General features: G+C 49.7%; 1 protein-coding gene across 6 annotated transcripts in view; it reads right to left on the minus strand.

Annotated features, from left to right (window-relative positions):
- Window positions 1–21,763, minus strand: part of LOC144950091 (fibronectin type-III domain-containing protein 3A-like) — a 148,718-nt gene that overhangs the window by 53,283 nt on the left and 73,672 nt on the right. For 5 of the 6 annotated variants that reach the window (XR_013640345.1, XM_078880115.1, XM_078880116.1 and 2 more), the window contains one exon: window positions 5,480–5,556. Coding sequence is in view for 5 of the 6 variants with exons in the window: in XM_078880115.1 (XP_078736241.1) it covers window positions 5,480–5,556 (77 nt within the window). In the remaining variant the exon portion in view is untranslated. Of the gene's footprint in view, window positions 1–5,479; window positions 5,557–16,320; window positions 16,576–21,763 lie in introns of those variants that run through there. The other variant, XM_078880118.1, reaches the window with a different exon arrangement.

The following is a 21,763-nucleotide window of genomic DNA, read 5'->3' on the forward strand; positions in this document are numbered from 1 at the left end:
CAACAACCGCTGCCTTTCACGACTAAGTTGGCGTGAGACGTTAACCACGGCGTTTGTGCCAGGCTAGGTGCACCAAAAACCACACTCGCCTGCCCACGCATGTACATCCACCAACCCAACCCACCCCCACCGTTCAAACGCAGACGCAACCGTGTGCGTGTTGAACTTCTTTCGCACCGTACGTAGCCAACTGTGCTAATCGCAGAGTTACAGAGCCCACGTGGACACAAGCAGAGACGAGACAAAAATGAGTGCAGCAATTGTTGAACAGAATCGGTGTCTTGCGTTAGTTGTTAGATGACGAATGTTGTTTTTGTTTAGAGATCCAATAACCCCCGAGTCTTGAACGCCACACACAAACGCGCGTGTGCGAACTAAACGATAAACATTTTATTTTATTTTCCCAGTTAAGGGCCCCAGTGAGCCACTAATATCGTGGCTTTTTCTTCAGACGCGACTCGGTTTCTCAAAAATGATAATTAGTAGCTCAACGGAGTGGCCAATATCATCGTCAAGTGGATATTTTATAGGACAAAACTAATTGCACAGTAACCGCGAGTTAATCATTTTTCTTTAATGACCACACGCACCGCGATAGGAGGTGGGGGGGGGGAAGAGAGAGGCAGAGTCAAGAGCCAGCGAGGAGTTCATTGTGTCAGCGTGGTGCTCTCTGTGAGATTCTGAACGAGTGCGTCAAGTAAATACTGTTAGTACTCTGGCTCTTCCGGTAAAGTCACGTAGGTGAAAATAAAAACTTAATTTAATTTAAAATTAAAACAACTACATTCAATTCAGTTGTTTTCATTTAATTTCATTAAAATTTAATTTAGTTTTCTTGGTTCTTTCGGTAAAGTCACGTAGAAGGGAAGTAAGAAAATAATAAAAATAAAACATAATAAAATTATTCTCACGACGTTTCGGCCACAACGCAAGCAGCCGTCCTCAGGTGAAAACCAGGTCCGTCGAGGCGACAGAGTCTGTCGCCTCGACGGACCTGGTGAGAATAATTTTATTATGTTTGCTTTTTATTATTTTATTACTTCCCTTCTACGTGACTTTACCGAAAGAACCAAGAAGATGAATCCCTGCAGTCACGAAAGCTTTAAATCGAAAATGTATCTAAGTTGTTGTTGTCCTCCCTCCATGCCATGTTGTTCGTGGGGTTGTGTTGACCATACTTCACCAAGATGGTTAGTCCGAGCTGGTCTTCGAAAGGTGAAGGTTAATGACCGATTCAAACGCCGTTGGCCACCTATATCAGACGGTTTCTCCGCGACTGTTGACTCCCACCGGATTTGCGAAATGCGCGGCAGGCTGTAACGGGCTCACTTATCGTTAAATACAAATTACAAATATATATAAAGGATAACAGCTCCTCACATATATGTTTGCTACCATATACTGCACTTGCAATGCAGAGGTTCCCGGGTTCCATTCCGTTGAAACCAGGGGCAAGTTTATTTAAATGCACCCCAGGCTCTATCCACCCAGCAGCATAAATGGATACACCACAGCCATTCAACCGATTGGACTGTTTAGTGATCAAAAGTGTAACGTAGGCCAAATGCCCTCTACAATAGGCTCTCTCTAGAGTTCTCTAGAGTGTCGGCCCGTCCACTGGCGGTGGCTTGAGCAGACAGTTTCAGGATTTACACCTTTATCTTTGTTACCATTGAAGACATATTCAATCCTGTTTGTTTTGTGCTGAATTGCAGAAGGCCACGATGGTGGCGGCGCCCATTGTGGGCAGGGTCAGAGATCGCAGGCGAGACCTCGGCCCTGCTCTTCGGGCGGCTGCAGCCCGGAGAAGATGTGCACGCAACGCTGCCAGCAGACGCGGCCGCAACCGGGCCCACGTCCCCCAGCCTGCACTCCTGCCCACGCCCCCAGCACCCGCGGAGACCAGCGCCGAGGATGCCTGCCAGCATAGCCCACCTCCACTGCTGCCCACCCCTCCAGCGCCGGTGGAGACCGAGGATCAAGCACCCAACCATCCCAGCCCATCTCCACTGCTGCCCACCCCTCCAGTGCCGGTGGAGACCGAGGATCAAGCACCCAACCATCCCAGCCCATCTCCACTGCTGCCCACCCCTCCAGTGCCGGTGGAGACCGAGGATCAAGCACCCAACCATCCCAGCCCATCTCCACTGCTGCCCACCCCTCCAGTGCCGGTGGAGACCGAGGATCAAGCACCCAACCATCCCAGCCCATCTCCACTGCTGCCCACCCCTCCAGTGCCGGTGGAGACCGAGGATCAAGCACCCAACCATCCCAGCCCATCTCCACTGCTGCCCACCCCTCCAGCGCCGGCAAAGACCGGCGCTCGCGACACTAGCCAGCGAGACATCCCTTCACTGATGTCTCTCGTTACATCGTCCCCGGTTACCGGCGCTCGCTATGGTTACCGCGGACAGAGAACACCGCCACCGGTCACTACGCCACAATCCGCCGCCGACGACGACGATGCGCTCGCCGGAGCTGGTCCTCCGGTGTGTTCTGCCCGTCCGCGCCGCACGCGGCGCCGTCGGCGTCCCCAGCGTCCCCGCGGTGACGCTGAAGACGTCCCGCCGTGGCTCGAGTATCGAGACCCCGACGGATTTACGTTAACATGAAAAGAGAACACCGCTCCCGATACCAGGTGGTCTGGTAGCGAACGATTCGCACGAACAACACGCAGCGATGCACCCACCGAGACCAGCACACGCTCGCACAAGCGGATGCAGCTCCCTTTGGTGGACATTGCCATTTTGGGCGGGAGTGGGCGAGTTTATTTTAAACAATAAAACTTGTGTTCCTCACCGCAGTTGTCAGCGCGTCGTACGTGTGGATGTGGATTGCGGTGCATGAGAATAAGGTGCATTACATGTGCTCAACACACACACTTAAACATCGTGCATAGACAGTAAACACTTGTTAATGCAACACATATGGGGTTTCTGGCCTTTGCAAAATTATCCAATATTCCGAATGATGTACAATGCTACTTCCCTGTGCCTCCTGTCCAAAAACATTTTTTCCCGCAATTTGTTTTCCAAACTCTTCACACACAATACACATTGACACACCTGCATAAATTCTCACAGACTAAGGGATTTATACTTCGAACCCCTTTCTATTACTTCTTGATGGAGGTGTAGACGACAATTCTGAAAGTGTTGGCTTGCACAGAGTGCATAAACACGGTAAAGTGCAAAGCAACGGGTCTGCACCAACGCACATCACACGCGCCGCCACTGGACTGAGTCATTGTTTTGGTTGTGGCGCGTGATGTCGCACCACATTCATGCCAAAATTGGACCAGTCGGTACCGCAATTCGGCTCATGGAGAATTACTAATATACAGTATATGCCAAAAGCGCAGCGCTGCTGAATTATCCCCCCAATTACGAATCATCAAATATCGAAATAACGAGGTTTTACTGTACATCACATTCCATGCTGCGTTGTATGCAATGATGTATAAACCGTGTGTGCACTCCTGCACACGACTGACACAAAGGTCAAGTCTAGCTTCAAGTGATTGTCAGGTCAAATAAGCATTGATGCATTGGTGATCATGACTCGCTTATGACGGCCTTGAACCAGTGGTGGAAATTCCACATTCTTCTGGCAGGGAAGCGGCGAATCTACCCATAGGACAACCACTGTGGAATTCCCCCCAAAACCGATACTCGTTTTATAGACCCCAGGTTCATCTTCTTGGTTCTTTCGGTAAAGTCACGTAGAAGGGAAGTAATAAAATAATAAAAATAAAACAATAAAATAATTCTCACGACGTTTCGGCCACAACGCAAGCAGCCGTCCTCAGGTGAAGAACAGGTCTGTCGGGGAGACAGCTTGGTGGCCGAAACGTGAGAATTATTTTATTATGTTTTATTATTTTATTACTTCCCTTCTACGTGACTTTACCGAAAGAACCAAGAAGATGAATCCCTGCAGTCACGAAAGCTTTAAATCGAAAAGACCCCAGATTGTCAATGGGTTGAGTCAACCCCCGACCAGGTTGTGAACTTCACTCCACCGCTTAACCAGCTGGCCGTACAAAGTAGTCCACTGAACCCTTTCCCATTCTGAGACGTCTACAAGTTGCAGGGTGGGGGTCCCGTTCACCGCTGAATCTTGGAACGCGCACATGGTTCAGCGTAAATTCTAATTTACAGGCTTAGTAGCGCCGCCGTTGTTTTTTAAAGACGCTGTACTCGCCGCAGAGAACTGGAGCGACACACCCGCGCTCTACGATCGCTGGCGCCAAACTGTGCCACACGCCCTCCGGCATGGCCTTGTAGGAGCCTCGGTACCGATAAAGTTACTTTATTTTGGTTTTTCTTCTGGTTTCGTTTTGATTGCGTCATCGGAATGGAATAGGAAGATGAACAGATGACGTACACTTACGTCAAAAGGGTTCATTGATTAATTGTCACAGTCAAGAATTGATTTGACATTCAACGGCTAATATGCTCTCAAGAGTGCAGCACAGTGGTTAACGCACCTCCGGTTAGCACGGCTGGCTATGCATGGCGTGAAAGAAGTTCAACACACATACAATGCACGACAAAGTCGGAGATCCGACTTCAATTCCCAGCCATGGCCAACATCAGTGGTGAGTGACACCCCAAGCACTGTTCCTCGCCAACCCACGCTGACCAGCGTGGTGAAGAAGTATGGTTGGTGTACAGTGGTTTTTATGCGATATTTTGCCGTCTTTTCTCGGATTTTCTGTTTGCACATAGTCACTTTAAGATGTTTTCTTGTTCATGTTTTTGTTTTTTGTTTGTTGCGGTTGCACCCGATTCAATAGCCGAATAGCTCACACGACTATACCAAATGAATGAACTTGAACTTGAAACAACCCTGATAACCAACACGGCAAAAGGAAGGCTTTCATCTAGCAGTGGATTGTCAAAGGTCTGCTGAGCTGCATTATTCATATGCAAATCGATGGTATTCACATTGTGGTGTTTTAAAGACGACTTACGTCCCAATTACATGTATTTAAAGCCTAATCAAAACAGCCAGCATGTTTCATAAAAATAAAACACCCACTTAAAATAAAATTTCAATAACAATTATAATACAATTAATTTGTTCTGCAAAGCTTTGATGAGTCTCACAACACACTTTGGCGAGAATCCTGCTTTGCAAAATACCTCACCAGGACCTTCTCAGTATCGTCACGCATGGGAGAAAACAAGAGTGCAAATACAACTCTTGTCCACACCAATATTACCCTCGGATCCTGTGATCCGCCGGTCCAATACGGTCCACAAAAAAACTCCTATCACTCGCACCCCCTGTTCTTCATTTCACCCGCGGTTATACACATTTGTTTTCCCATTCCTGCACCGTGGAACGGCATTATCCCGCTATCCGTAAATCGTTCAAGGATAAGAGACGAGTCACCTGCAGGTAACAGGGCCGGAGGATAAGCGGAGTTCTCCGGAATACAACCGAAATGTCGGTGCTGTGTGCTGGGGCTCACCTGCGACACGTAGCCTGGTGGCACGTGGATGGGAGGTATGGACCCATTGGGAGACATCATGGGAACCTGGGCTGGACCTGCAAATGAGAATAAGAGCACACACACACAGAAGATGTCAGCTTTACATAATTAATAACAATACTAACATACTTTCACACAGCCTCATTCAGGCAAAACTGCATATCCCAACGCCGCACAATCTGCAAACGCAAAGGTGTGTGCGGAGGCATGGAGATGTTTTCAGACAATTATTGAGTGTTTATACACGTGGGGAGAAAACCGAAGCACCTGGAGGAAACCCACAAGTGCGTGCGAGGGGGGCAACACTCGATTCCCTGCTCAATGGACAGGTGATATTCGTCGGCACTTTCCTGCGCCGCCTTCTCCTGGCGAGCGAGGGTAGGGCAACCACATTGCCTGGCATGGGAAGGGAGTTGAGCAAAAAATTGCGCAGTGTTCCACCAACCTCTCACTGCCCCCACAGTATTGGATTACAGGCTACGTGCATAGCCACAACCGGCCAGCTTATGGCTGATCATGACGATGAATTAGACGACAAAGATTAGCCTAGCTAATCAAAGTCGAGAGCCTTGTTTGAATTCATGTCACCAGAACACGTTCCTTCAGCAAGGACGTCATTTAAATCACGCTACGGTTAAAAATCATCGATGCCTCGAGTTTCCTGGCTAGCTGCTGGCTGGCCTCCTTCTGCACCCTAACAATAAGTCTATTGCACTGGTCAACACACTTTTTCTGGCATAAGGTATTCCAACGGTTATAAGGTAATTTTGGGGTGCCAATTCCAAATCTGGCATCAGTTTTTGTCTATCACATCAGGTTTTTGAGATATCAAATATTGCATTTTCAATAAAAACTGCAGAAGAAAAATATTAAATAAATGTGGATATCTACATAAAATAATATTATAAACACACTATCCTAAAAATACAGCACCATATTTTAACACTAAAGCAGTCACTGACTCGCAACAACTTGCAATCATAAGTGACAGAGTTAATTTCGGGTAAAAGCAATGAAAATGGGGTATGCCGATAGCATAAAAATGAGATGTGATGGAGCAAATCTGAGATCAGATTTGGAATCAGCACCCTGAAATTAGTCTAAAACAGCTGCAAAAGTTCAGGCCACAAAAAAATTTTCTTTTTTTGTTGACCAGTGTATAATCGATGTCTCGAGTTTCCTGGCTAGCTGCTGGCTGGCCTCCCCTCTGCACCCTAACAATAAGTCTATTGTTAGTGGGTGCATTGAGTTTAATTGAAACGGCGGAAATGTTCGGAAGACATTTAATAACAATGATAGATTGCGACACCAAAGGGGTGGGAGTAACGATATACAACAAGTAAACCCGTAAAAACCAAGTTTTTCACTATAAATCCTTTATATGCGTAGCATCGGGGCGGCTAGAGTCCTCTCGTCCTCTGGCTTGAGATGGCTGCCACCTATGGGTCAGATGATTGTTTGCCACCATTAAGCAATTGGTAATTAAATATTTAAAAAAATTCCCCTAAACAGTGTAAAATTTTGGAAAAAATTTTCACGAAAATGCATTGTCACGCACAACGAGTCTGTGTGCAAAATGTCAGCTCGATTGGATCACGGGAAGTGGGTTAAAACATGACCGAAAGATTTGCACGGTCCTAAGCAAGCAAGCGAACTTAATATAAAGGATTTAAAAATACTGACCACTGTTCATTTAAAATTGCCCTAACTTTTCTATTTGTGCTCCTAGCAATGTAATTATTACGCCAGATAGAAATTCTTTCAATTCCAGAGAATATTACCTTGGCATTTTATTACGTAAAAATGCAGCTTACTTGTTGTGTTCCGAGTACAGGATTGTGCAGGGAATATGAATATGACAGATGCCTCTTATTTTCTGTTGCAGAGCAACGGCTTTGTCTACTTGTAGACTTTAAAACGTGATTTTATGTTGACGCTGCAGCAGAACGACTCATTTCTTGTATAAAAAAACTCATTATGCAGTGTTGTGAAACATTATGGGTGATTGAGCACAAAAAGACAAGAAGTATGATGTTTATACAAAGGTAAGCAGGAATGCATTTAACTTATTATGCACCGTTGTAGAGGAATTCAGATAATGGGTTCATATGGAATATATTGCTTTTTGCACTCATTAGGATACTACACTTAGAGGGAATACTCTTGCGGATAATACCCTGCGACACGGCAAATATTATAGTTCAACTGCATCGCTGATGACACCGAAAAAGCTTGAAGCTGGCCTGGAATGTTCTTCTTCAAACAAAATACCGGGCATGGAAAACATTTAGCTGAGCGTGGAAGAGTAGGCCAAAATACACGGGGTCGGATCTCTTGGAATTTCTCATTTACTTGATACAGCTGTCGTGCTGTGACGGTTCCACCTGAAGACGGAAAGCATGTGTTGCCTCCGAAACGTCGTGATTTTTCTTTTATTTTTTATTTTACTTTTATTAATTTTTATTTTTTACCTACGTGACTTTACCGAAAAAACCCAAGAATATGAATACAAAATACAGCCCTCAAGTAGAGGTGCTTTTCCACCAGCGGCAGAATGAGCAAGACATTGCAGCGCTGCACCTTGACCGTTCCGTTTTGCTATTTAATGTGCCATCATGGTACAATTTGCAAGGTCATAAACATAATAAATAGGCCAAAGTTATCGTCTTCTGAGCGGTCAGAGCTCGTAAAGGATTAACCACCGCTCCTGGGGCATATTTCACTCGGCTTCAAAGGCGAACTTTATTAACGGCCTGCAATCCATCCGAGGCATTAGCTCGTGAGAGCTAATGGGGCCTTACCCCAAAGAGGCAGTGGTGCTGTATTCTCCAGATCGTGACCTACTCATTCCCCCTCCCTACCCAAGTGTTTGAGGGGGTGCTTAATAACAATCCGGTAGGTGTGCGAGTGTGCGTGCGATTGGCCAGATTTGCATACCGTGATTGCTTATTGAGGCCAAGACCAAGTTGGGGGGAGGGGGGAGCGGAAGGTGCGTCTTATTTTCCCGGAGGGTCTCATAATCCGAAGAACACGGTATTATTAGTTTCTTGACGAGACAAATGCAGCTTTCTCAGGAGCTTTAGCTAACAAAAAAGGAAACCTTTCATAACGTAAATTAAGACCGTGCAGCATGCGATGTCTAATCTTTGGAGTATAAAATATAAAATGTGGGGGGGAGGAGGAGGGGGGGGGAATTTAAAACCTGCAATTACTTTATTAAAGGACTCATTTGAGCCAAGCCAATCTCTGACACCAAACGCCGCTGTCCATTATTGTGCCCAGGATTCGGACCAGCGGCTGCCACAGTAAAATAGCCGTGAGCTGGCTAACCGCTCTACACACTCCCAACAGAGGCGAAGATGCCCGTGTTGCCTTCAACAGGCTGCACTGGGGGCAAGCGCTGTTCAGCGAAGACAAATCAAGGCCGCCGCAGCAAAAACAGGGCTGGGTGAGATGTGGACCAGCCTCATGCCCGGCCAAATCGTTTTCTCTCCAGCGCTAGTGTCAAAGATTACACAACCCACACTGGTTTCTAATTTAAGGCCGAGTCAACCAGGTGGAGGCCCAGAACAGGCCCTGGATACCCACTTGCCACCAACGAAAGCTGTGTCCAGGTAATCTGGGCTCAGGTCACCAGTTTCAACCGTGCAACATGACCAACCCCTGGACGATTTCTTCCCAAATTCCACGCTCGCACGCAGTGACGGCAATTGTCTGCATAACCATCGACATACTGCTCTGGGCAAGTGCTGTGCGCGAACACCTATTAAGGTCGTAACGGCGTACTAAGGGGTTGGCCTGTGGCCAGCAACCACACCCACACAGAAACATAAAGACTCCCAGACACACATACACAAAAGGTCAAAGCACTCATATCAGCCTGATAGGACTATTTATAGAGAATTGATCTGCCCGTCTGGGTTTCTCCATGCTCCTGAAGCCGGCCGCGCGAGCCACCCTGTCACGACACCGCACACCGAGAGAAAATCACCAAACCTCCACCCCGTCATCCCACCACCGCACGCACACGCACGCATCCAAAGCGGCAACATCGAACACTTTGCTCAATCTCGCCCACCGCTCTCGCCCGACAAACCCAAACACGAGCACGCAACAGGCGCAAAATACACCCCCCGCCAGCCAGTGTTGACTCCTGGGCCAAGAGTTATTTGCCAGCAGTGCCTGTTCAGGCTGCAAAGGCAAGCCTTGGCAGTGGTCCAAGCCAGCACACCGCGATGCCTGCATACGTGTCTTCCCCTAAAAAGTGGTGTTGGTCTGGCGACCTCCACACATCACTCACGTTTCGCTCTAAAATGAAAACAAGCTCAACCCTCTACTCTGGAGTTCATCCCAAGTTTTTCGCTCTGCGCAACAGGACTAGCTCTCTAGCAGTGTGTGTGCGGGCCGTGCAGCCGCCGCGCGTTGTTTGGCACTACGTCCGACGTTTCGCTGCCACATGCCCACGCAGGGGAATTGAAGTGTCACAGACGCGCCAGACTCCACAAAGCAGGTTGCATACACACGCGGCGCCTGTGCAAAGTCTACCAAAGCCGGGTTGGGACAACGCAACGGATTCAACTCGAAGATGTTGCGCGTGACGGCTTCATGTGACGGCTGCGGCCACTAGAGGGCTGCAACGTTAACCCCGGCATGTACAAAAATACAATCAATCCTCAAATTCAATCCCGATCCTGAATCGCGACATCGATTTCATTGCGGCAGACGTGGGGGGGGGGTAGCAAACCATTGCAGACCCCTAAGCCCCTAATGTCAAGCATGGCCATTCAGAAACAAAAGGGCTGGTACTCGCACGAAAGGTTTTGACGGGTAAATATTTGACATTGCTATTGAAAAAAACATTATTATTGCACTTACTGCTAAAGCTCAACTCTTCACTGGGAAAACTCAACAGGACAAATTAACTCAATGGCACATTTCCACGTAATCCAACTTTCCAGTATTTTGGGCAAAGTACACGAACTTGCATAACCCAAAAGGATGCGGGCACGTGGCAGAAAGTCTGTCCTTCACCCCGCACCGCCGATTAGCATGGTTGGCTACATATGGTGCGAAAGAAGTTCAACGTACATACATAGCCTCACAAGCAGAGACCCAGACACACACAGAGACCCATAGACTCACACAGAGACCCATAGACTCACACAGAGACCCATAGCCTCACACACAGAGACCCATAGCCTCACAAGCAGAGACCCACAGACTCACACAGAGACCCACAGACTCACACAGAGACCCACAGACTCACACAGAGACCCATAGCCTCACAAGCAGAGACCCACAGACTCACACAGAGACCCACAGACTCACACAGAGACCCACAAACTCACAGAGAGACCCACAGACTCACACGCAGAGACCCACAGACTCACACGCAGAGACCCATAGACTCACACGCAGAGACCCATAGACTCACACAGAGACCCATAGACTCACAGAGACCCATAGCCTCACACACAGAAACCCATAGCCTCACACAGAGACCCATAGACTCACACAGAGACCCACAGACTCACACAGAGACCCACAGACTCGCACTAAGACCCATAGCCTCACACTAAGACCCATAGCCTCACACTAAGACCCATAGTCTCACACGCAGAAACCCATAGACTCACACAGAGACCCATAGACTCACACAGAGACCCATAGCCTCACACACAGAGACCCATAGCCTCACACACAGAGACCCATAGCCTCACAAGCAGAGACCCACAGACTCACACAGAGACCCACAGACTCACACAGAGACCCACAGACTCACACAGAGACCCATAGCCTCACAAGCAGAGACCCACAGACTCACACAGAGACCCACAGACTCACACAGAGACCCACAAACTCACAGAGAGACCCACAGACTCACACGCAGAGACCCACAGACTCACACGCAGAGACCCATAGACTCACACGCAGAGACCCATAGACTCACACAGAGACCCATAGACTCACAGAGACCCATAGCCTCACACACAGAAACCTATAGCCTCACACAGAGACCCATAGACTCACACAGAGACCCACAGACTTGCACTAAGACCCACAGACTCACACAGAGACCCACAGACTCGCACTAAGACCCATAGCCTCACACTAAGACCCATAGTCTCACACGCAGAAACCCATAGACTCACAGAGACCCATAGACTCACAGAGACCCATAGACACTCACACAGAGACCCATAGCCTCACACCCAGAGACCCATAGACTCACAGAGACCCATAGACACTCACACAGAGACCCATAGCCTCACACCCAGAGACCCATAGACACACACAGTCACCCATAATTTGTCCTTCTCTCACACCTCTGAGCTCGGTTAGCTACATACGGTGCGAAAGAAGTTCATACATACGTAGGCGTATATCCGGATGTGAATTGAGTAAACACCTGTTTAATCTGAGCACCGTGTTCTCTACCTTTTGTGCCGTGTGAATGCATTCGATATATAAATAAATATACACCTGACAATCAAGCAGTGGACTGACTCGCATTGTGTTCGCACCGGCCACGGCAAATGCTACTACCGCCTTCACGAAGAGAAAATAAAGTAACTTCCCAAAATACGAGTGCAGCGCACAGGTACAACCCGTGGAACACGGCGCATGCCTGCGGGTCTCCGCGCGAGCCTGCGGGTCTCCACGCGAGCTCGTGTCCACTGTGAGCATCCTCTGGTGGCATCGAGTGGGATTCCACTCAACACAGGCAACAAACACGTGGGAAAGGACACACAATGATCAAGGCGAATTTTAAATCTCACGGCAAAACTTGGTTGTGAGAATTGTCCTTCAGCGTCTCGGTGAGCCGACACGATAATAATCGGCAGGCCGTTAGACGCGTGCATACCGCTTGACAATCAATTTGATTGGCTGCGTCGGGTGGTGGAGGGTTCTTAACGACGGTCCGATCAATGCGTGGCCAAATCCAGGAACTTGATTATGAATCGTGGCATTCACTTGCCATCCTCGAAAAGCCAGCAGCTGGATTCGACTCGACTTACTTCACGGAACTTGGTGGCTACTCAATTCACATCCATACGAAAGAATACGGGAGTCCGAGTTTCCACAGCTTACGTTCCACACTGCCGTTTGCCCCCCCCCGGCCCCCCCGTTCGTGAAGCAAATGGCCGACAGCGAGGCACGTTCGCCAAGCAAGAATGCATTGTATGTGGAGGAGTATCTGGGGGATGGGTGAGGCCGTCCTGGATAAAGGAGCGATTATTAAGATATTTAATTGGTTCCACGGTTCCGCTGTATTGAGACCGACTCCTGTGTGCTGGGGTTTACCCTCGCTTCTGCCCGTAGGGGCAGACAGGTTTTAATGAATGAAGAAGCAATGACGCTGTCAGCTCGGTATTAAATAACAACGCAGGAATAAAAGGTGGCCACGCACTTGGCCTGTAATCGAGCACTGTGGAGGCAGCGACGAGGGTTGGTCGACTGGGCAAATGTCGTGAAACTCCATTCCCGTGGGCATCAGAGGTACCATATCCCGGCTTGCTAGGGAAAAGCGGTACAGCAAAAATGTGGACTCCATCTGTATGGGATCGAGTGATCACCCCTCACACCCATGGGTTTTCTCCAGGTGCTCCGGTTTCCTACCGCAAGTAAAACACTTAATTAGCCTTTCCCCATTGACGTACGTGAACGTCATCGGAACAACATTTTTTGTTATCGCTACGGAGGCTCCCACAAGGCCATGCGGGGACGGTGTGCGGCACAGTTTGGCCAACTATCAAAGAATGCGGTCGTGTGGTTTCGGTTCTCTGCGGCGAGCAGAACGCCTTTAAAAACAACGGCACTACGCCACGTGTGCGTTCTGAGAGTCAGCGGTGAACCGGACACCACCCACCCTGCAACTTGCAGACGTCTCAGAACGGGAAAGGGTTCATTGGCCGAGAACACCGACAAATAGAGAGGACCGTGGAGCTTGAGGCCTAGGGGGGGAAATTTAGCGGCGGCTCACAGCTGCTACCTTCCCACTTGTATAGTTCCTCGCACCTCTGAATCGTTATCTCTCCTCAAGAGAGAGCGAATACTGTCCTGGCACTGTTACAAGTTCTTCTTGGTTCTTTCGGTAAAGTCACGTAGAAGGGAAATAATAAAATAATACAAATAAAACATAATAAGATACAATTCTCACGACGTTTCGGCCACAACGCAAGCAGCCGTCCTCAGGTGAAAAACAGGTCTGTCGGAAAGACAGCGTCTGAATGACACGTCTGAATGACGCTGTCTTTCCGACAGACCTGTTCTTCACCTGAGGACGGCTGCTTGCGTTGTGGCCGAAACGTCGTGAGAATTATATTTTATTGTTATATTTTTATTATTTTATTATTTCCCTTCTACGTGACTTTACCGAAAGAACCCAGAAGATGAATCCCTGCACTCACGAAAGCTTTAAATCGAAATTTGTTACAAGTTGTTTGTATGTACAGAAGTTGAGCTTCTTTCGCACCGTACGTAGCCAACCGTGCAAACCGGAGGTGCGGGGGGCAGGACAACAAAAACTAAACACAAAGAGAGGTTCTAAAGAAATAAGTTTTCAAACTAGATTTGCAAGTGCAACAGCTCCCAGTGGGTTCCCAATATCGGAAGGAAGAGCGTTCCAGACGGCCGCAGAAACGCACCCGAAAGCGCCGCGAGATGTGGTGAGCGTCTTTGTCCGATGGTTATACGAGGATCACCGGAGTTCGCGCAATTAGGGTTTATGTTCCTTGACGAGGTCAGAAAAGTATTGTGGTTTATTTGCGGCATGCACTTTGTGTGTAATGAGTGTGTCCTTATAAAATTAGCGCGACCTTATAGAGAAGCCAGAGAAGGTGGCTCAAGGCAGTGGTTGTTATTGACGAATGAGTTGAGCCTTTGTTGTTGTTATTTGTGTTTGTGCACCACTGCCATCAAAGCAACAGCAGCAGCAGCAGCAGCTCCACCGGATAATTTGTAGATTACTTATAATCATCGCTATTGTTATCAAACAGCCTTAGTCGGGCCGTGTCAGCATGAAACGTAAATGCACGATACCCAGCCACGAGCGAGCTACTGAAGCGATGTGAAGCCAGACATTCGGGTTATCCTTTGCCAACGCACTGTTTAAACAGTAAAGCAAACATTGCGTGTACAATTTGTAAAAAAAAAACTGCCAGCGTGTCCATTGGTGTTTGGCTCGCGACCTCGGCACAACATATCGGAAGCCAAGCAGGTTCAGAGCCTGGAAAGTGGCCTTCGTGACAGACGGGACAGCCACCTTTGCACTTTGCACCAGCTTTGTTTGCTACAGGCGGAGCCGTGCCGGTGTGCGGCAGATGGAAAGTGCAGCGGATGCTGGAATATACTTGGAGACTCTAAAACGAAACTATTTTTTATTCTAGCAGGTAAGGCCCAATGGGCTATGTAACTCTTTTTTCAGAAACGACCAGGCCACAAATGGTCGCTCAACAAAAGTGGCTTATTGTGTGGACATTTCTAGCAGCGAACTACTCTAAACGCACGTTGATTCTAAATGTGTGTGTGGGGGGGGGGAAATCCACACGTCCACGTTAAAAGTGACACAAACTCCAAATATACAGCAGGCGTCAGGGTCAGGATCGAAACCACACTAGCTCCTGTATACTAGGTGAGGTAGTACTGGTAGGAACCTCCTGGTTACACCAGTCCACAGGGGATTATTGTGTGCGTCCGTCGTGCAGGGAGGGGCTGGGTGGGGAGGGGCTGGGTGGGGAGGGGCTGGTCACCCCGTGGTGCCCTTATAAAACTCAACGTTTAACCTACTCACGCCGGCTTGTGCCCGCCCTCACAGTCGGGCATATTTGCGGAATACACCACGCCGCCGTTGACCCTGGCCATTGACCGAGCAACCCAACGTTCCTACCAGCTCCCTCCGCAGGAATGTGTTTTACAACAACAACAACACCACAACAACACCACAACAACAACACCAACAACACCACATCAACAACACCACAACAACAACACCACAACACCACCCCAACACCACAACACCACAACACCACCCCAACACCATCCCAACACCACAACACCACAACACCACATCAACAACACCACCCCAACACCACAACACCACCCCAACACCATCCCAACACCACAACACCACAACACCACAACAACACCACAACACCACAACACCAACAACACCACAACAACAACAACAACACAACACCACCACCACAACACCACCACAACACCACCACTACCAACAACAACACCAACAACACCACAACACCAACAACAACACACCAACAACAACAACACCACCACAACACCAACACCACCAACACCACCAACACCACCACAACACAACAACAACACTAACACAACAACCACAACACCAACACCACCACAACAACACACACACACGGGCGCATGCCCGACTGACATGACAGCCTTTCAATTCGCCGCGGTTGTGGGAGGATGTGTGTGTGTGTAAACAACAACAACAACACCACCACCACATCTCTCCTTCATTGCGATTACATCTCAACAGTAACAACAAACAAACAAAGACATTAGCGAACCGTGAATTATAAAAGGTACAAGGATATCCCCCCCCCGCCCGTAACACACGAAGCCCGCGTCAACGACTAGGCCTCGGTCAGCCTCAGGGTTTCTCATCTCTCTCTCATCTCACTCTCATCTCACTCTCATCCCTCTCTCATCTCTCTCATCTCTCCCCATGGCCTCAACGGCGATGATCGTCATTGCCGACGGCTCTAGCTATACAAACACACACACACGGACACCGAGAGAGACTGAGAGAGAGACGCGGTAAACGTGTCTCTTACCCGACTCCTGCATCGTGTATCCCGTGCGCTCTGGGGACAGCAGCAGCAGCAGCAGCGAGTAGCGGCGCTCTTTGTATGAAGAAGAAGTGAGGAGGTGGTGAGGTGAGGTGAGGGATGTAACGACGTGATGGCTATCAGAGACAGCAGCCTAAGGCAGGCTTCTCTAGGGGCTCGTTGTTACATCAGCTGCTGTAGCTGCAGCGAGGAAGAGGAGGAAGTTGTTGTGGCGCGTAGCAGCAGCAGCAGCCGCCTGTGTTGGCAGGCCACGTCACAGGCTACAGCTGCTGCTGCTGGGGCTACAGTAGCGGCTTGGGGGGTAGTGGGGGGGTGATAGTGGGGGGGTGGTAGTGGGGGGGTGTGATAGTGGGGGGGTGGTTGTGGGGGGTGATAGTGGTGGTGAGGGGTGGTAGTGGGGGGGGGGGGTGATCGTGGTGGGGGGGTGATAGTGGGGGGGTGGTGATAGTGGGGGGGTGGTAGTGGGGGGGGGTGATAGTGGGGGGGTGGTTGTGGGGGGTGATAGTGGTGGTGAGGGGTGGTAGTGGGGGGGGGGTGATCGTGGTGGGGGGGTGATCGTGGTGGGGGGGTGATAGTGGGGGGGTGGTAGTGGGGGGGGGTGATAGTGGGGGGGTGGTTGTGGGGGGTGATAGTGGTGGTGAGGGGTGGTAGTGGTGAGGGGTGGTAGTGGGGGGGGGTGATAGTGGTGGGGGGGTGATAGTGGGGGGGTGGTAGTGGGGGGGGGGTGGTTGTGGGGGGTGATAGTGGTGGTGGGGGGGTGATAGTGGGGGGGGTGGTAGTGGGGGGGGTGATGGTGGGGGGGGGGTGATAGTGGGGGGTGGGGTACACGTTGAACTTCTTTCGCGCCGTACGTAGCCAACAGAGAGGGTCTCTGTGAGTCTGTGGATCTCTGTGCGAGTCTATGGGTCTCTGTGTGAGTCCATGGGTCTCTGTGTGAGTCTATGAGTCTCTGTGCGAGTCTATGAGTCTCTGTGTGAGTCTCTGTGTGAGTCTATGGGTCTCTGTGTGAGTCTATGGGTCTCTGTGTGAGTCTATGAGTCTCTGTGTGAGTCTATGAGTCTCTGTGTGAGTCTCTGTGAGTCTATGGGTCTGTGTGAGTCTATGAGTCTCTGTGTGAGTCTCTGTGTGAGTCTATGGGTCTCTGTGTGAGTCTATGGGTCTCTGTGTGAGTCTATGGGTCTCTGTGTGAGTCTGAGTCTCTGTGTGAGTCTATGAGTCTCTGTGTGAGTCTCTGTGAGTCTATGGGTCTGTGTGAGTCTATGAGTCTCTGTGTGAGTCTCTGTGCGAGTCTATGGGTCTCTGTGTGAGTAGGTATGTTGAACTTCTTTCGCACCGGACGTAGCCAAACACGCTAATCGGAGTGGATGGGGGAGTTGGATGCGGTCGCTGTTGGGAGCAGTAGCAGCAGCAGCAGTTGTTGATGCCAAATTCAGCACAACAATTCCTCCAGGGCACTCTTCTTACAAATGAGACGACTACATTATCCTGCTCTCTGGAGTGCTCACACCTGGTTCAAACGCACATTTGAAACTGTGAAAACTATGTAGCTCTGTGCATCTCTGTGTGCGTCTCTGTCTGTGTGGGTGTCTGTGGGTCTCTATGGCATGTACTCGCTCCCCCCTCCACCCACGCCACTGCCTCTAGACAATGCTACAGGGCTGATAACCAGTTCGGCCAGAAAGATTTGCTTCACAAGGAACCCATAATAATGTTTTAAAAGTATGAATGTCGTCACTGCCGGAACCAGGGCACGGATCACAGTTCCACCAGTTCAGTTGAACACAAGCCCACGTGATGAGCCCAAAAACCCGTGTGCGTGCCAGGGTCAAAGTTCCCGATCCGCCGACGACGCCTTCATTAACGAGCAGTTGGCGTCGCGCGCGCCGCATGGGATGGACCGCTCGGGTTCAGAGGCAGAGTCAAGATGTACCCGCCGATAGGAAGCAAAAAAAATTAGGAGAGGAGAGAGCACACAGAACAAAATCAACATAACGAACGCTCGTGCTCCGAATGCCGAAACCGTGGAATATTGCGTGCGCAGGCGCGCGCACGTACGTACGTGCGTACACGAAAACGAGCAGCAGAAACGCGCCGCCAACGAGAGAGAGTCAGGCGTGCCATCGTACGAGGCCCACGGCGCAAAGTCAGAGACGAGCGCAAGTGGGCTTGTTCTTTTTGAGACGCTAAAAGATTTCAACGAAATCACCCAGACGGCCACTCGTATCAAAAGACCAGAGAGGCAGAGACGGAATGGCAGATGCACACATCTGGGGCAGATGCACACATCTGGGACAGATGCACACGCAGCAAGCCATATGCTTCCGCAGTGATGATTCCCTTTTCTCATTGTTCCATTTGTACGGTTGTTTTTCACCCCATCGGCCTAATAATCACACCTCCGAACAGCGCGGTTGGCTACGTACGGAGCGAAAAAAATGCAACATACATCCATGCATAATATTCAACACACGCATAACATTTGCATACGCAAGAGTGTATCCTTGCACACGTGCTTCGATGCACGTCTCGTAAGCATAACTACGTATCACCAGAGCAACCGGAGATAAAACCCACACATGCGAGGGGGAAACACTCTATCCCCCATGAAGCAGGAGTTGATATTTCGCCGTTCCGTCTTCTGGCGAGCCATGATGTTGGCAACCTCCTCGACGTCCACGGGAAGGGAGTTTTTCACGACATTTGTGCGATCCACAAACCCTCTCTGCCACCACATCCCCAGTGCTCGATTTACAGGCATGCGCCACCATCGCCCCGGCATAAAATAATCACCCACCGCGTGCAAACGCATAAACAGAGAAACGCGAAGGCAGACTGGGGCAGTGTGGAACAAAGACGCGCAGAGCGATGCAACGGTGACGACGGAATGACGGATGCACGCTGACATTTTAATACGTCAATGATGAAGACCAAGATGCCCCGTGTAACCTTAGCAGACTGTAGGGGCAAGTGCTGTTAGCGAGCAGCACCTATGAAGGCCGGAACGGCACAAGAGGGGGTGGGTGGCCAGCAGCACGCGATGTTTACACACTGCGGCAGGTACTCATTTGAGGCCGAGTCGACCTAGGGGAGGCCCAGGAGCGGTTCAGATATTCGTCCGCGGCGTTGGCCTTGTGCGGGAATCGAACTCGAGTCTCCGGGTTCGTAGCGCAGCGCGCTAACCGCTACCCCACTTTTTGATAGACGCACAAAGACAAAGATCTCTCATATAGCCTTTACAGACTGTAGAGGCAAGTGCTGTTAGCGTGCACCTATGAAGGCCGTAGACACACACACACACGTGCGCGCACACACACACACACGTGCGCGCACACACACACACATGTGCGCGCGCACACACACACATGTGCGCGCGCACACACACACACACACACGTGCGCGCACACACACACGTGCGCGCACACACACACACACGTGCGCGCACACACACACACGTGCGCACACATACGCCATCAATCCCACAGACACAAATCGTTCCCGCCACAGCGGTCCTTTGCACGCCACCGATGCGGGCGCACGTCAAAATAACGCCGAACGACGCCGCCGCCGCCACCACCCCCCTCCACCGTCGTCGCGTTGGACAGCATTTCGCTCCCAACGCGCCCGTTCGGTTGGCTTTTTGTAGGCGTTTCGCACTTTGGCGGTGCAGCAAGTGCGCGCGCAGCTTCTTCATGAACGGAAAATTAAAAGCGTGCCGCGCTAGCGCGATTGTGGACGTGCAACCCGAGCTATGGAGCCGTGTAAGTAAACCCACAGGAGATGCACAGAGGCTCGGAGAGATACGTTGAAGACAAGCCACAGAGTAGAATAATGGACCGAGTAATAAACCCACCGTGGTCTGGGCTCCTTCAACACAGGAGGAGGAGGAGGAAACAGCGAAACGAAACAAACTCTCTCTCTGCTGAAGACCTCTTCGTCATGGACAGCAGCAGACCTCGGCATTTGCACCGAGCTCCTGAAACATACCGCTGCTGCCATGCACATCCGTACGTTGAAATTCTTGAGCACCGTACACGTAGCCAACCGTGCTAATCGGGAGATGCCATCATGTGCAAAAAACATTTCCCTAAACAGTGTAAAAATTTTGAAATTTTTTTTCACGAAAATGCATTGTCACGCACAACGAGTCTGTGTGCAAAATGTCAGCTCGATTGGATCACGGGAAGTGGGTTAAAAAACTATCAAAAGATTTGCACGGTCGTAAGCGCGCAAGCAAGCAAGCAAGTGAACTATATATAAAGGATTTAACAAGTAAACCCGTAAAAACAAAGTTTTTCACTATAAATCCTTTATATGCGTGGCATCGGGGCGGCTAGAGTCCTCTCGTCCTCTGGCTTCAGATGGCTGCCACCTATGGGTCAGATGATTGTCTGGCAGCATTAAACAATTGGTAATTAAATATTTTTTAAAAATTCCCTAAACAGTGTAAAATTTTGGAAAAAAAATTCTCACGAAAATGCATTGTCACGCACAACGAGTCTGTGTGCAAAATGTCAGCTCGATTGGATCACGGGAAGTGGGTTAAAAAACGACCGAAAGATTTGCACGGTCCTAAGCAAGCAAGCGAACTTAATATAAAGGATTTAAAAATAGCCTGCCCCAAGGCTCTCTCTCTCTCTCTCCGCATCATGTTCCGTGACCCGAACGGGAATTGCTAAATGTTAAGATCAACTAAGGGTCAGGGGTGTGTGGCGGTGGCACGGACGCAGAGGAAACGACACTCAAACTCTCTCTCTCGCTCTCCTGAAGCCCCCGTCTCGTCGTCTTCGCCAGCAGCAAAACCTCGACATTTGTATCGAGCTCCTGAAATATATCGCTGCTGCTGCTGCCACCATCTCGCGCAAGGACATAATAGAACACGCAACGAGCCCAATAGCGCAATGTGCACGGGCAGGTGTTACGTTAGGCCACTGCATGGCTACATATTGAGCAGCAGAGGGCAGTGCAGAAACATTTCTCATGCTCCCACAGACAGGGGGGGCGGGGGCGCGAGCGACACTATATCCCCGTACAGACGGGAACAGATGGCAATTAGTCCACTTGCTGTATCGGGGTACCTCCTCGATTGCCACGAGAAGGGAGTTTCACAACACTTGTACGGCGAACCACCAACCCCTCTGCAGGGTTTTGGTAGTACATGTTGTTTATGCCATTTATTGTGAAAATTCCGTCACAGTTCCTATGATCACTGTTTTATTACTTTCATGGCTTTATTTTGGTGATTTAGAAAAGTATATTGGTTTAGCCATGTTTGTTTGTTGTAGTACAGAGTTAGACTGATGGCCTTAATCTAAGTTGTCTTGTGGTTGTTGTTGGTTGTTTGACTTGCATCCCACTGGGATTTTTGCACACAGCGTTGGTGACGGTGATTTTTTTCTGCAATGTTTGGCTGTCTTTTCTTGGATTTCTG

Source organism: Lampetra fluviatilis, chromosome 56 (genome assembly GCF_964198595.1).
Source record: "Lampetra fluviatilis chromosome 56, kcLamFluv1.1, whole genome shotgun sequence".
Lineage (NCBI taxonomy): Eukaryota > Metazoa > Chordata > Hyperoartia > Petromyzontiformes > Petromyzontidae > Lampetra > Lampetra fluviatilis.